Source organism: Numenius arquata, chromosome 1 (assembly GCF_964106895.1).
Source record: "Numenius arquata chromosome 1, bNumArq3.hap1.1, whole genome shotgun sequence".
NCBI lineage: Eukaryota > Metazoa > Chordata > Aves > Charadriiformes > Scolopacidae > Numenius > Numenius arquata.
Window position 1 is genome coordinate 86456869 of NC_133576.1, and position 13941 is coordinate 86470809.

General features: G+C 37.2%; 1 protein-coding gene across 1 annotated transcript in view; it reads right to left on the reverse strand.

Annotated features, from left to right (window-relative positions):
• The window catches only part of GPC5 (glypican 5), a 727404-nt gene that overhangs the window by 578443 nt on the left and 135020 nt on the right, over nt 1-13941 (reverse strand). Inside the window, exons 4-5 of the mRNA XM_074168139.1 lie at nt 9408-9541; nt 5167-5292 (exon numbers count right to left, since the gene is read on the reverse strand). Coding sequence (XP_074024240.1) covers nt 5167-5292; nt 9408-9541 — 260 coding nt within the window. The remainder of the gene's footprint in view (nt 1-5166; nt 5293-9407; nt 9542-13941) is intronic.

A 13941-nucleotide genomic window follows, 5' to 3' on the forward strand; every position in this document is an offset into this window, starting at 1 on the left:
TACTGTTTTCTTCTCTCACATCTATTTTTATTTCAGTGGAATCTCAGGTCTCAAGATGTACAGTACATATTCTGCTCTCCTCTGTGGATTTTTAATCCACCTCTCTTCACATTCTAGCTAGACACTCTGGACTACCAAAACTGTACAAATGTCAGTTACATTTTTGAATGAGAAAAATCTCAGTCTATTTGTACAATTCCCATTATTTTAGCTTTAATGCTAAAATGCCACTGAAATTCCAAACCACTGCATGCAATTCTTCTTGTATGCTTTGGTAGTTGTCCTTATTAATTTATCAATTGTGATTCCTCTTTTTCCATTGAACATAATGAAACCTGTAACACTAAAATCCAAGCACTTCCTCTTGGCACTCAGTTATGCTTTTGAAACTGAAGTTTGGATTTCATGCCCAGCCACAGTAGTCACACAAATGGGTGAAATAGTTGAAGGGCTGAAGAGGACTCCTCTGAGATGTCCTTTCCCTCCTTCTGCGGTGATACGGACCTTGAGAGAGTAGTCTTTCTCCTGCAAGTCCTGCCCGCCACCAGTCTTGTCTGACGTAATACAGGAATTTGGGGATTCTAGTCTAAGTTTCGAGAAAAGCATGAGCCTACACTGCGTGACAGGCTAGATTCAGAACAATTTCTAGTTTCAGAATCAAGGGCTGTATTGCCATGACATTACGATTTAAAAAAAAAAAAAGAAAGAAAGAAAGAAAAAAAAAAAGGCTTAAACCAAAAAGGAAACAGCTGAAGCACATGAAATGTAAACTGTTAAGTAAGCTTTCATTTCCATAATACCCTCTTTTTCTTTTTCTGACCTTTTCCCATCCAGGCCTGATAATCTCTTAGATGGTATTAGAGACGGCCAAAGGCTGTAAGATTTATCTGAGATATGATATGACAGCTGTTAAAACCTTGAACTACTTTCTTTAGAAAAATGCAGAGAAAAGGAGAAAGAAGAACTGCAAAGATTTTTTTAAAACATATTTATCTTCTGTCTCCAGGGCTTATTGCTACTTGCAGCTCGAAACACAGATACAGCAAACAGTCTGAGCAATCTCTTCAGGTCCTGATACACTCTCACCAGCATTATGTAGCTTATGATATTGCTTTCCCATGTCGGGACCAAAATTGTAGTCACCACCAGCTACGGCACATGATTTTTAAATAGAAGACAAAACCAAATGGAAATGATGAACACTCTCAAAACAAATAAAATCTATTTATTTTTAACTAGCATGAACAATACAGACTTTCCCTCCCCTGTGCCAGGAACACTGCACAGATGAATTCACCGATATTGGGGGAGGGGGGGGGGGGGGGAGCAGATGGGAAGGAGGAAAGGAGCGGGGAGGAAAAAAAAAAGAAGAGATTGAGTGAGTCCACAGGTTCAGGTGTTCTTCAACATTACAGAGAAAAGCTATGATGCCTGCTCAGGTCACTATTGCTTCTTAAATGTCACAGTATCCTGGGATCATGGCAACAGAAGTTGAGCAACACAGGATTTAGATAATCCTAGATTCAGAATCAGAGGGCTGGAGGAGATTGTAAGAGGTTATCCAATTTATCTCCATATCTCTAAGGAAAAATTGGCTTTTGCTGCATCATTTCTCAGTGCCTTGCCTTGTCTGTTCTTAAACATCCTCCTTCAGACCCCAAAATTACCTATTTTTGCCTGTTACTGTTCTTGCCACTAGAGAACTCTCCCTAATATTTAATCAGAATATATTTTAAGTGTTTGCTGTGTGTCCTAGCCATTATGGAAGCAGGTAACAGATATTTTTCTTCCCCCTAGCAACAGCCTGTTTGTACTTTGCTTTTTCTCCTTACAGTTCTTCTTTTCCAGGTTAAACAAATCTAATTCTTTGACTCTTTTTTTTTTTTTTTTTTTTTTTTTTTTAACCTGAATTTCCTAGATTCTCGTTTGATCTTATAATGCTTCTGGGAATACTTGTCAAGTATGCCACAATCTTCCTGAAGATGCTAAAATTGGGCTCAGGCTGAGTTTCATCAAGTTAATTTTGAATCGCGTACCTGGTTTTTGCAAGTTATTAGTGCCTTCCAATCTGGTTTGCCAGCACAGTGGTTAGGCTCACTGCCTCCAGTCCACATTCCCAAAGCCTGACAGCTTCGTTTTCCTTCACAATATCCCCAAACACAATCACTTCCGATGCTGCTCATCACCCATTAGATCTCTTTGCCAGTCGATTGATTCACTGATGCATTTCAAATGTCATTTCCCAGCACAATCTGTGGGGCAGATCAGGAGTCTTTCTTGCTCAAACACAACCTCCTTGTTTCTGAATTCACAGAATTTATTTGAGTGTGTTTCTGAGACTGAGTTTGACTTTCCATAACCAAGAAAAATCTCCAGGCACTGCAGACCTAATGTGTGTGCTCCTCTCCCGTGTGCTTGTGTCACATGTGCCTTACTTTCATAGCAGGCACACAGACGTGCCTAAGCACAAAAAGAAGAGTGATGGTTTTTCCCTAGACTAACAATTCTGTAATAATAATAATAGTCAAAAAAGTGATCTCGGTCAAAGAGCAGGAAAGATTTTTTTTTCCCCTCCAGTTACAAAAGAACAAATATAAACAAATAAAATTGAACAGAGGACATTTTGACTGAGTAATAAGGCAAAATGAAGGGGAGGAAGAGGACAGATATGAGAACCTTCATTCAGCTACTGAAGCAGAATAACATGTACCACAACATATTTAGTGTACTAGTAGAGGTATTGAGATGTAGGAACTAATCGTCAGGTCTCAGCTCCAGTTGATAACCTAGAGCAACTCAGAAGATCCTAATCTTCTGATTTTAATCAGCAATCTGTACCTCTAAGTACTATCTACACGTCAGCACTTTCAGGAAGTTAACATTATCTTTTTCAGAGGAAAAATATAAATATATATATCGAAAAATAAATATGAAACCAAAATATTTTAGTAAGGAAATCTATAAGTTAAATACTAAAGTTGTCTTACTTTTAAGATAGAGTGCTTTTGTCCCCAGTTTTATCTTTAGGCTGACCCACAAATAAATATATTGCATTAATTAAGTATTTTTAGTCAAATTAAATTACTTTTATAAGACACTATGATCTAGAATTTAGTAGAATGTTTCATTTCTGTATAAGGACTGAAATGTCTTCTCAATCAAAATCAAACAGTATAGTACATATATCAAAGTTTATTGTTACAGTTAGTGATGATGTGACTGAGAGCCTATGGGTGAGGATTAGGGGGATGGAAAATAAAAGAAAGGTTGTAGTGGGTGTCCACTACTGATCACCCAGCCAGGATGACAGCACTTATGAGTTATCCTATAGGCAATTAGGATCATTTCTGGATCATTAGCCCTCGTCCTTATGGGAGATTTCAGCTTGGGAATATCATACCACTGAGATAAGCAAATCTTGGAAATTCTTAAAGCTTTTAGGAGATAACTTCTTGTCACATGTAGTCAGTGAGCCAACAAAGAAATACTGGAACAGGCTTCCTAAAGAGGTGTCCAATGCCCTAAGCCTGTCAGTGTTTAAGAGGTATTTGGACAATGCCCTTAATAACATGCTTTAACTTGGTCAGCCCTGAATTGGTCAGGCAGTTGGACTAGATGATTGTTGTAGATCCCTTCCAACTGAAATTATCCTGTCCTGTCCTATCCTATCCTATCCTATCCTATCCTATCCTATCCTATCCTATCCTATTTTCATATTATTGTATAAACATAGTAATAGTATAATAATAACTAAATACAATAGTACCAGTTAATATAATGATATAGGTTTGAAAAGATGTAACATATTAATAGTAAGACTATAAGCAGCCAAAAGCAATCATACAAGAACACTGTTCTTGGGAAATTTGTCATTACAAGATGCTAATTTCATACTGTTAGTGAAACATTTGGTAGGAGTAGTATAACTTATCTGGGGAAGCACACCAAAACAAAAGCCAGTAGCTAAAACTGAGATTAAATCTCAAAGAAAGGACATGTCATCTTCAGAAGATGACTGAAACTTTAGGACAAAGATTCCCAATGAGACCATCAAGGGAGTCAACCTCTCATCGTGCCCTGGTGCTGCCGTTGGTGCTGCCACTGGTGCTGCCATTGCACTACCCAAAATGATAAAGAGAAGCAGGCCTGAAGCTGTGTGTTGAAAGGTTATCCATTAAGTTTCCTTAGGTATCATTAATCAATAAATCACAGCTCCTACCTAACCTTTTTAGAGATACCTGAAGGTGCAGGCCTTCACTGTTCCTTCTATTTGGTATCAGATATCTCCCACTTCACTAACTCGCCTCACAGCCTTTTGCCGCCTTCCTTGATATGACCTTTGACACTACCTACTAATCCATGCTGCACTAACAGCATTTGTTTTACCAAAAAAATTGCATGAACCTTTTAATATTTTGGTCTCAGTCGTCACAAGGACTTTATGCTCAGAGAAAAACTTGTTTTGGTGATGAGAGCAATAAAGCAAAAACATAGACATCAGGTCTCTGAAAATCCTTCTGACATCCACAAATGCTAGTGTTTTGTAAGCTGTGAAATATATTGATTCCAGAGATATACATCCAGGAGCGTAGCAGTTTATTGTTCTCTCTTCTTTGCCATTGCTGCTGAATGATGTCTCCCAAGACACTGCATACATAAAACTATACATGTGTTTCACCCTTAAAATGTTTTATCTTTGTGTCTTAACTTTTAGCTCTCTCCTGAGAAACCATATATATGAGATTACTTCATTCTTCAGAGCCAGAGAAGTTTTAAGCAAATAGCTTGAGTCTGTTATCACATACTCTGTATTAATAGGAGCATTTTATAAAGATCAAGCTCAAACAAAAATCCATATTGTCCTTCTCCGACTGTATTTTGCAAATGCCAGTCCAGCTTCTTTTCCAGTATACGTTTAGATGCCATAAATTTGAAGGAGTCATGTCTGAAGAAGAGTAGAATTCTTTTTCCTCAAAATAGAGTTGCAGGGAGATTTTTTTTTTTACTATTTACAGGTGAAGCCTCAGAGAAGGAAACCCATGTTGATTTGTTTTCAAACTAACCTTGACACATACCTACAGAAACAATGTACTTGATTTGAGTTGGAAGCTACTTCAGAGAAACACGAAATACAAAAGAAAAGACAAAAGTGAGTGAGAAAGGTACCTTCTTACAACGTCTTCTCCGTTCCAACACGGGAGTCCATCTGCAGCAGCCAACTCATTACCGCACAGCTGATCAGCCAGGCCGCCGTAAAACGCCCTGTAGAGCCGGAGGTGGCTGATAAATTCTCTGCACAGGGGAACATGGGAAATAATTGACAGTGTCAATCAATAGCATTAAGCAGTACTGCTGTTATGTGTTTCTACAAGAAGATAAAGAATGTGCTTATTCTATTATTCTCCATAGGTTCCAATGATTTTTTAAATCAATTTGTCAATTTCCTGTTAGGTAAGTTTGATTCTCTCAGATACACTTCAGTAGTTTAGAAAGCTGATACTCTCATTGGTCCAAGTTAAAAAAAAAAATAAATAAAAACCAAAACCCCAAAACTTTACTCATGCTCTGGAACAGGAATTATTTTCCTCCAACCTGAAGTTTTCTTGCATACTTGTGATACAGTTTTCAACGTTACGCTTGTACAAATATACCAAAAAATGTTCCAAAAAAAAAAGCATGAAAAAATAGGTGTGTATAAGTCATCTGTTTTTAAAAAGTGCTATCAACTAGTCCCCTACACAGTGTTAAAAATACTACAAAGAGTGTTTAACTGTTAGACTTATGGAACAACTCAGGTTTAGTTAAGATGGGTTTAAGATGCAGCTGTTAAATATTTAGTGGATATTTAAATTACTGTCTGAAAAATGACATCAGTTTTATCATGTGCTATGCTGGTAGGTTATAAATTATGTATTGCTATTTTAAATAATTTTCAAGATGCCCAGAGCTAATCATAAGGTTTTGTATTTAAATCAAAACAAATGACTTTTTAGTTAGTATGTTTGTAACTGGATTATGATATTTATAAATTGTTTGCTTATGTATTGAAAATCTCTTCCTGGGAGACCCATTCCTGCCGTGAAAAATTAAAATATTTATTCATTCTGATTTAGAACATCACACTATACTGAGTTATCTATGACCTGCAGGCACAAAGAAAGGCACCAGCAAATTCTGTACTCATTGCTCTGTAAGCCAGCAAGCTTCACTTTATGTTAACTTCTTATATGGCGTCTGGAGTTGCGAAAAAATACCAGAAATATTCTATGTATTTCCCTACATTTAATTAATGCAGGCCTAAAAAGGCATAAGGAATTAAATTGTTAGTACTGTTGACTCCAAATTAAAACAGATAAAACATGAGCGATTATATGCAGTCTGTCATTTAAAAAGCCACGTGTTCTTTCTTGCAATTGTAGGGCAAACATTTTACACAAACCACAGTGATTTAGATTTACTACGCCTATTAAATGTGATATGAGTTCCCTACTGAGTCTGAAACAGCAGTTCTGAAAACCTCGGGTAGGGTCAATTTTAACTATGCATCATATAATTGCCTATGCACAATATACTTTAAATATATAAATATGATTCATCCACACTCTCCCATACCTTATATTTCTCCATCCCCAAAATTGCATCCAGTATGCACAGTATGTTTGCACTTTTCCTCCATTTCCCATTGAGTGGGGTTGATTTTGTCTATGCTTTGGGTTTACATTCTGGATGAAAACTAGTGTTTAGAGAGTCCTCTCATAGTAAAGAGTTTGAATTTCTTCTCCTGCACAATCAATGCATGTATAATAGAGAAATTGAAATAAATACAGCTACCATAATGTCTTGTGACAAACTGCATTCTAACAGAAAGGTCAGTTATTCAGTTTATTAGTAAATACATCCTGAGGCAAAGCTAAAGTTAATACAGAAGTAATGACTGATTTCAGCCCCTGTTGATGTCTGACCAAAGTAGTTAGAAAGGCAGATGGTATGAATGTCAATTTTCACATCATCATCTTCTAGACCAGATAGCATGTAATTATAGGCAGCCGAGCACAAATGTGCAATTACAGTCAGCTGAAGCTGCAAATACTTCTTACCGTTTATTTGGTAATGTTCTTTTTTTTTTTACACTTCTATTCTCCTAGCTAAAAGCTGTCTGCAATGTTAAGTTCTGGAGGAAAATATACTTTCAAGTTTGTCTGTTACTATGAAGGTTCTGTGTAGAATTTTTTTTAATTCATCTGATGATTTTTGGTGTCAATAGCACAGAGAAATTTGCTTTTTATCTTGTACCACATAGTGCCAGAAGATACCAGCTTAGGTCTGATGGTAAAAATAATTTAGGAAAAGTTCAGGCAGAGGCAGTCCAACATGCACTTTGAAAGGTAGACTTTCATCTGGAGATGCATTTGAAAAATATCAGGAAATTAGGGAACTCTTAGGAGTTGAACGGAGTCTTTTTGTTCATCTGTTTTCCCCAAGATAACAGGCATCGATGAGGTCTAAACTCTTTGGGAGAAGCCTATTCTTTTCTGCTAAAGCCTGTGAAAGATGCTGAGAGCAACCTGCTGCCAGAAGTGCATGGGAGGTAAATAAAGTGGAGCCAGACTCGGAGAACAGCACTTCCTTAAAAGCAGGCTGCAAGCATTCGCTGAAGCCCCTCTTCCATGTGAGGAATTGTTACAGTTGCCATGGGAATATAAAGTGAAACATAAAGCGATTGTGACTAATAAGGAAGGAGGTGATCCAGGAGGCAGCAAGTGAGGATGATATCAACTACGAAGTTGTTAAACAGGAATCTATGTCAGTGGATCTCAGACCTCCCCCAGTCCCGCACTGCCTCTTGGTGTAGCGTCTGTTGCATGCCATAAAGTGTCCCCAGCATCTCAAGAATGGGGAAGTCATGGGAAAACAACATTGCTTTGTGCTGCCCACTGCCTTTGATGCCCCTTAAGGTCTTCTTTTGGGCAACCCCCCTGAGGTCAATCCAGACACCACTTATTTTGAGACAAGGAACTGGATTAAGCGATATTTTAGAATATGGTTTCATGTTTGAATAGGAAAACATCAAGAACTTGCTTAGCTACACAAAAGAGAGAAAATGTGCCAGTATAATGGGTATTGCCTAATGAACTTCTGTTCTGGCTAAAGCAAGCTTGTGTTTTGAATGTCTTTCCCTTCCCACAAGGTTCTCTAAATCCTGTGTTTGGTGTTGGTTTTTTTGTCCACTACATGGAACATGAAGGACCTTGCACTAACTAGAACGGTCTGCCTTTGAAGCTGAGAGGCACTTTTTCTTCTCCAGACATCAGGAGTGAGCAATTATTCCCTGCAATTCTCTCGCTTCAGTTTCCTTGTGCATTGCAAACTGAAATAAAAGGAAAACGAGGACAAAGAAAACCTCTCTGTATTTTGGCAAACACTGGGACAGAAATTAAATTTCTGGTTATAACTTTGTACTTTATTTGCATAACAGAGCCTTTAGTCTCAAATGTAATGCTATCCTTACACCTTACAGTGCAATTATTTCTTACAGTCATTAAACACTCGACTCATTTGTCCAAAGATAGCTTGGGCTTTGAGATGCCCTCAGCTGTCCAAGATAACTGCAGAAGGCTGGAATATATGATACAATCTGCAGGACACCTGCATCCTTCTTGGCAGCAGCAGATCAGCTGGGATACCCTAGGGCATCCTCAAGTGGCACTGGATACTTGCAGTTGTGTGGGCGGCTCAACCGAGTCCTCCTCTCCGTCGAGTATAACGGCAGCTTAAAGACCTAGCTCCTACGCACTTAGGCAAATTTTACCCTGTAATGCTCAGCCAGCTATAAATCAAATCTCTTAAGCCTTTGCAGTCACCTGAATTCACTCCATACTAGCGAAGAGCCAGACAAAAAAAAAATCAGCTGGACTTGCTTGAATAAGGATTTCAAGATTTAACCCTAAATGCTTAGTTCTCTCATTTTTCACAGTAGAAAGGTATGTAAGAACAGTCATTTTTTTTCCGTCTGATCTATTTATACGAATAGTCTTCTGATAAAAGTCACAATCACTTCTTGAAAGATATAATAATTCCTGCTGATGTGCAAGTTAAATGCAATTTGAAAATTTACACATAAAGATAGAGCTAACATTCATATTTTACCAATGTTACCCACTCTTTTAAATACTTTAAACCACACTAAATTACTCTGGTCATATGTCCATTATTTCAGAAAACAAAATCTAGTCGTGAAATTACTCTTTCCAAAATGTAACAGAGCAGATTGTCTTGCTGAAATGTTTCTTTGCAGTCTTTATTTATTCTCTAGGAATGCATGCCATTGCATTGAATATAATCTATTCTGTTGTAAAATTAATGGCTTACTTTATTCTTTCTTTCTGGCTGTAAAACTAATGTCTTACTTTCTTCTGCTGGTGAGGGTTTCTTCACTGTCTCTTGAGAATATCTTCAATCCTTGATTATCTTTTTTCTGATCAAAGGAGCAACCTGGAGACTGAGTAGGCTTCCTTACAGGAGGACCACATACCTTGTTCACCTAAAAAGAAAAAAAAGCCACGAGAAAAAGGAAAGAACACATGTAAATAAAAATTATTATGTATCTCTCAATTCAGTTTAAGTCCATTTTAATAAGAAAGAAATTTCTGTGGACATTAAGCTAAGAAAAGTACCAGTAATTATCATACTTCTCAACACCATATCCAAAATGAATGCAGTAAACACATAACTAGTCATTTTACAGTAGTAAAACCCAAACAAAATCACTCTTTTTGAAGGAATACCAGGTGTACAAGCAAGTCACCATATGTATTTTATTGGTTGTGGCTTTTTTAATTTCCATAAGGCAAGTGTATTGCTATGCAGACAGTAACAGTAACCTCAGAAAACATGAACAGTGGCATATTTCAATTTTTTTCTCTATTATACCCCAATCACATTTTTAATATGCATTGAACTTTGTGATTTCTTTCAGGGTTGATGAATTATTATGGCATGTTCAGCACAGTTACCCAGGGCATATAGTGAACAGTTAGCATGGTGGAAACTTGCATTACAACTTTGCAAGATGTAAATTTAATGATCCAAGATGTAAGTTTAATGATTCGGACCATAGATGTTGAAAATATCAAGGGAATTTATATTTCTGGCTTTCTGATCTAGGTGTCAACAGATACAAATTCATGTGAACTCCCGTTTTTCTCTTTGTAAAATGTGATACTGAGCATTTTGCACAACAGAGGATATCAATTAATGTTCATAGCTCATTATTCTTCCTAGTCACTGAATAAAAATAATTAGGGCATACATATTTATTAAATAAGAGATACTTCATGCTGGGGATCACATAAGACATACTATTAAGCAGACTGAACAGCACATATCTTGTGTAAGCTAACACACATGCACTACTGAAAAACTAATACCATATGATTTATGAAAATTTGGTTTTCATAAAACTAGACAGTCAACTTTTTTAAAAGAAAAAGGGAGAGAGGAGATTGCTGTTGGCTCTAACACAGAGATCCGATTTTTGAAGCAGAAACATATTCAAAATGCTACCATGAGAAAGAGGAAAGGATGCATGTTATACAGCAGGGATTATTGCTTCCTGTTATATTTTATATCCCCAAATGTAAGAACAGAGAAAGCAAATAAATCTCATGTTTCAAGTTACCATCATATACATTAAAGACAAAAGTGCAGGTCTTAGGAACCACCTTTCCAACTAAGAACTGCTGTAGTGTCAGCTAAGAAATACATTTGAAATTTAAAATAAAATGAACGTATCTGATTTTGATGAGTGAATTTGTTGTTATGCATGGTGTAAGTGGTGATAATGAAAGACTCATTGACTGCACTTGTTTAGGCCAGTCAAAAAAAAGAAAGAATCAGGATTATTACTACATATGAATAGGTGTTCACCTTATGAATTGAAAGTGACAGTAAAGCTGAAAGCGAATAGTCCTTTTTGGGTGCAATTCATATGTCTTAATTTAGGCATGCAAGTTATAGTTTGAATCCCCTTCAAATGAGGTGCATGAGTTTACCTGCAAGGTAATTGTCCCTGGACATATGGCCAATGTCATTTAAGGGACTTAATGGGATACAGTTTAAACATCACTTGAAGTGTTCACCTCACCATTTCTTATGAGAGGCAGTCCCTCCTTGGAGAGCATTTGTTGTTGTCCTCAAATTCAGTTTCAAATCTCCCTCACGCTTTTCCCGCTATTTCCCCCATTAGCTCTTCTTCAGAGCACATTATCCCATGGCCTTCACCAGATTAACTGGACTCCCATTTCCCCCGTGTAAGTCTCTACACTCTTTGTAGGCTTCAACCATCCTTGCGCGAGTCGGCCCCTTCAGTGCTGCCTTTCGCCAGCCTCTGGACCAGTCTGTCCCACCAGCCTCTCTACACCAATATAGTGCAGATCTACCAGAGACAAAAAATGCTTTTGTCCTTTTACTTGTCTCACTTTGTTCATATTCTCTTATGCTCACTGATGGGACACAGGGAACATTACGTGTATGATCAGGTTTTAGGACAAAGCAACTGATGTTTTGGGTTACCTAAGTTCCAGCTTGCCGTAGACTCTTCAACAACTCTTTATCTTACCAAGAATAAAAATAAGGGTTTAAGACAGTGGGAGTCAGATGCATATGTCTGGGAAGGAGGCTCTGTCTTATGACTGGCATGGGTTACATGTGTAGGTTGTTGTAGTTTTTAGGCACATCACATATTGGAAAGAGGCACCTTAGCTCTCCAGGCACCTTCAGAGACTGACTGTGGTGTGGGAGCCTGTGAGGGGAGGAGAAACATGGTGGAGATGAGTCATTGGCTAATAGAGACCCCAAGCAGATGAGTACCAGTCCTTTGGGTCAGGGGAAAAAAGAAAGAAAGGTAAAAAAAAAACGCTCCAGTTACAGTAAACTGAAAAAAACCCATAAGCATTCAGCTCCACTAGGAAGGCAGGAGAATCCACAGCTATCTATATTTCTTGAATTTACGAGAAAATCTCATTACATTTTACTCTGACTAAAACAAATAAAGTAAATCAGTAATTTTTGCAGTCATAGTGGCTTGGAATATGGATGATTTTTTTTTTTATGTGTTATACAGTTACTTCAAAATAATGTCTAATGACATTTCTCTCTATTTATTCTCTTTGTGTGAATGTCTTGAGAAATGCATTGTGCAATACTGGGAAATCTGCATTCACTGATACATTTAAAAAGAAACCTTAGTTTCAAATATAAAATCTTTCTTAAAAAATTAATCTTGGGTAAACTTTATATATATAAATACCATAAAATCTAGTCATTATGCGAAATATCTTTTTAAGGATGGAAATTTTTTTCCAAACCCCATTTTTGGAAAATTCAAAAACAGCAAATGATAAGAAGTGTTTGTACAGCAGCGCACACACCTCTGCCATTCCCAGAAAGAAGTGCGTGACCGTAACGATATTGCTGAGAACTCTGTTCTGCTAATGACAGCAACACCTCTCAGAGCTGAAAGTTCGCTCGCCATTCTTTAGCAAAGTCACTTACTTCTTCAGACATAGTTTCTGCCAGATGAGATACTTTAGCATGTACAATGATATTGTCATCATCTCTGTTATTACATCTCTGATATTTAAGCCCCTGGAACCACTGACTGACTGGCTTTGTGTGGTGGTGGTCTTCTTTTTGTGTTTGGTGCACTGCACTTCAATCACTCACCCAGCTGAACCCAATCTGTCTTTTTTTTTTAACTGTTTCTGGCTGTCACTTTTATGTCATATTTAAACCATTAACTGTATATGCATGCCAAAGGTATGGTTGCCTCCCCCACTGGCCCACTCTTCATTGTCACCCAGTTTCTTCAGGAAACTTGTGCACATGAAAAGGTCATATACTCTTATCCTACCTTCAGGTGCCTGTTCTGCCTGTGAGCCAAATAATTTAGAACCAAAATGTCAGTATCTCATTTCCCAATACGGGCTGTTGATAGTCTAAAAAAGAGATAAATACACTTTTCATAATAATGTCTGCCTTTTTTTGATGCATTCTTTAGGTCTCCAGGAATGAGCACACGGTACCAGTGTAATGCCTCTTAGTTGTATTTCCTGGGTTTTCTGAAGAACTACAACTATATCCATTAGCCACATTGTTCCTTAATTATTAGTCTTTGGGCTGCAAAATTAACTTTCCAAGTAAAAATTCATTCAGTGCTATTACCATCAGTCTTGAGAGACACAGACTGGAATCATAACTTTGAGAGAAGGGGAATGCTCTCTCTAGACTAATGATCTAACGAATGAGCATTCTGCAGCAATATCTGATCAGAATGTATTCTTACTATCTTCCAGTTTCACTGAAAGGGTACCGCCACTGAATGCTTCCACAAACTGAGCATTTTTCTTGGATTCAAACACAAAATCCTAAAAGAAAGTATAAAATGATTCTCAAAGGGAACTGAAAATATCCTGAGAAAAGTCAAGACTGCAAAATCACCAAAAAATATTATTCAGCAAAGAATTACACATCTCACTGAATTTTAGGAAGAATTAAAGACTGCTATAAAATTTTAAAACATACAAGCCTCAGCAACTTACCAGGGGTTTTCTTTTTTTTTTTTCTTTTTGGTCAAATGGTCTTAAATACTGCACAATATTTAAGAGCATAAAAAGAAACCTCAGAAAATGATAAAACTCCTGATTTTCACAGTTCAGACAAAAGTATTGTCATTATACTCAGCATGCTGTTATTATGCACAATTTGTATGCCACAGTATGATGACTGGGTTAATTAAAAGCTCTTGTAATAACCATGCAGTTAAATTGCAATTAGTGCCACACATGAACTTTATGGCAGTTTGATTTTGCTCGGTGCAATTCCGTAGAATGTCTACTTATGGTTACTTGCAGTTGGAGTATCAAAAACCTTTACATTTACACC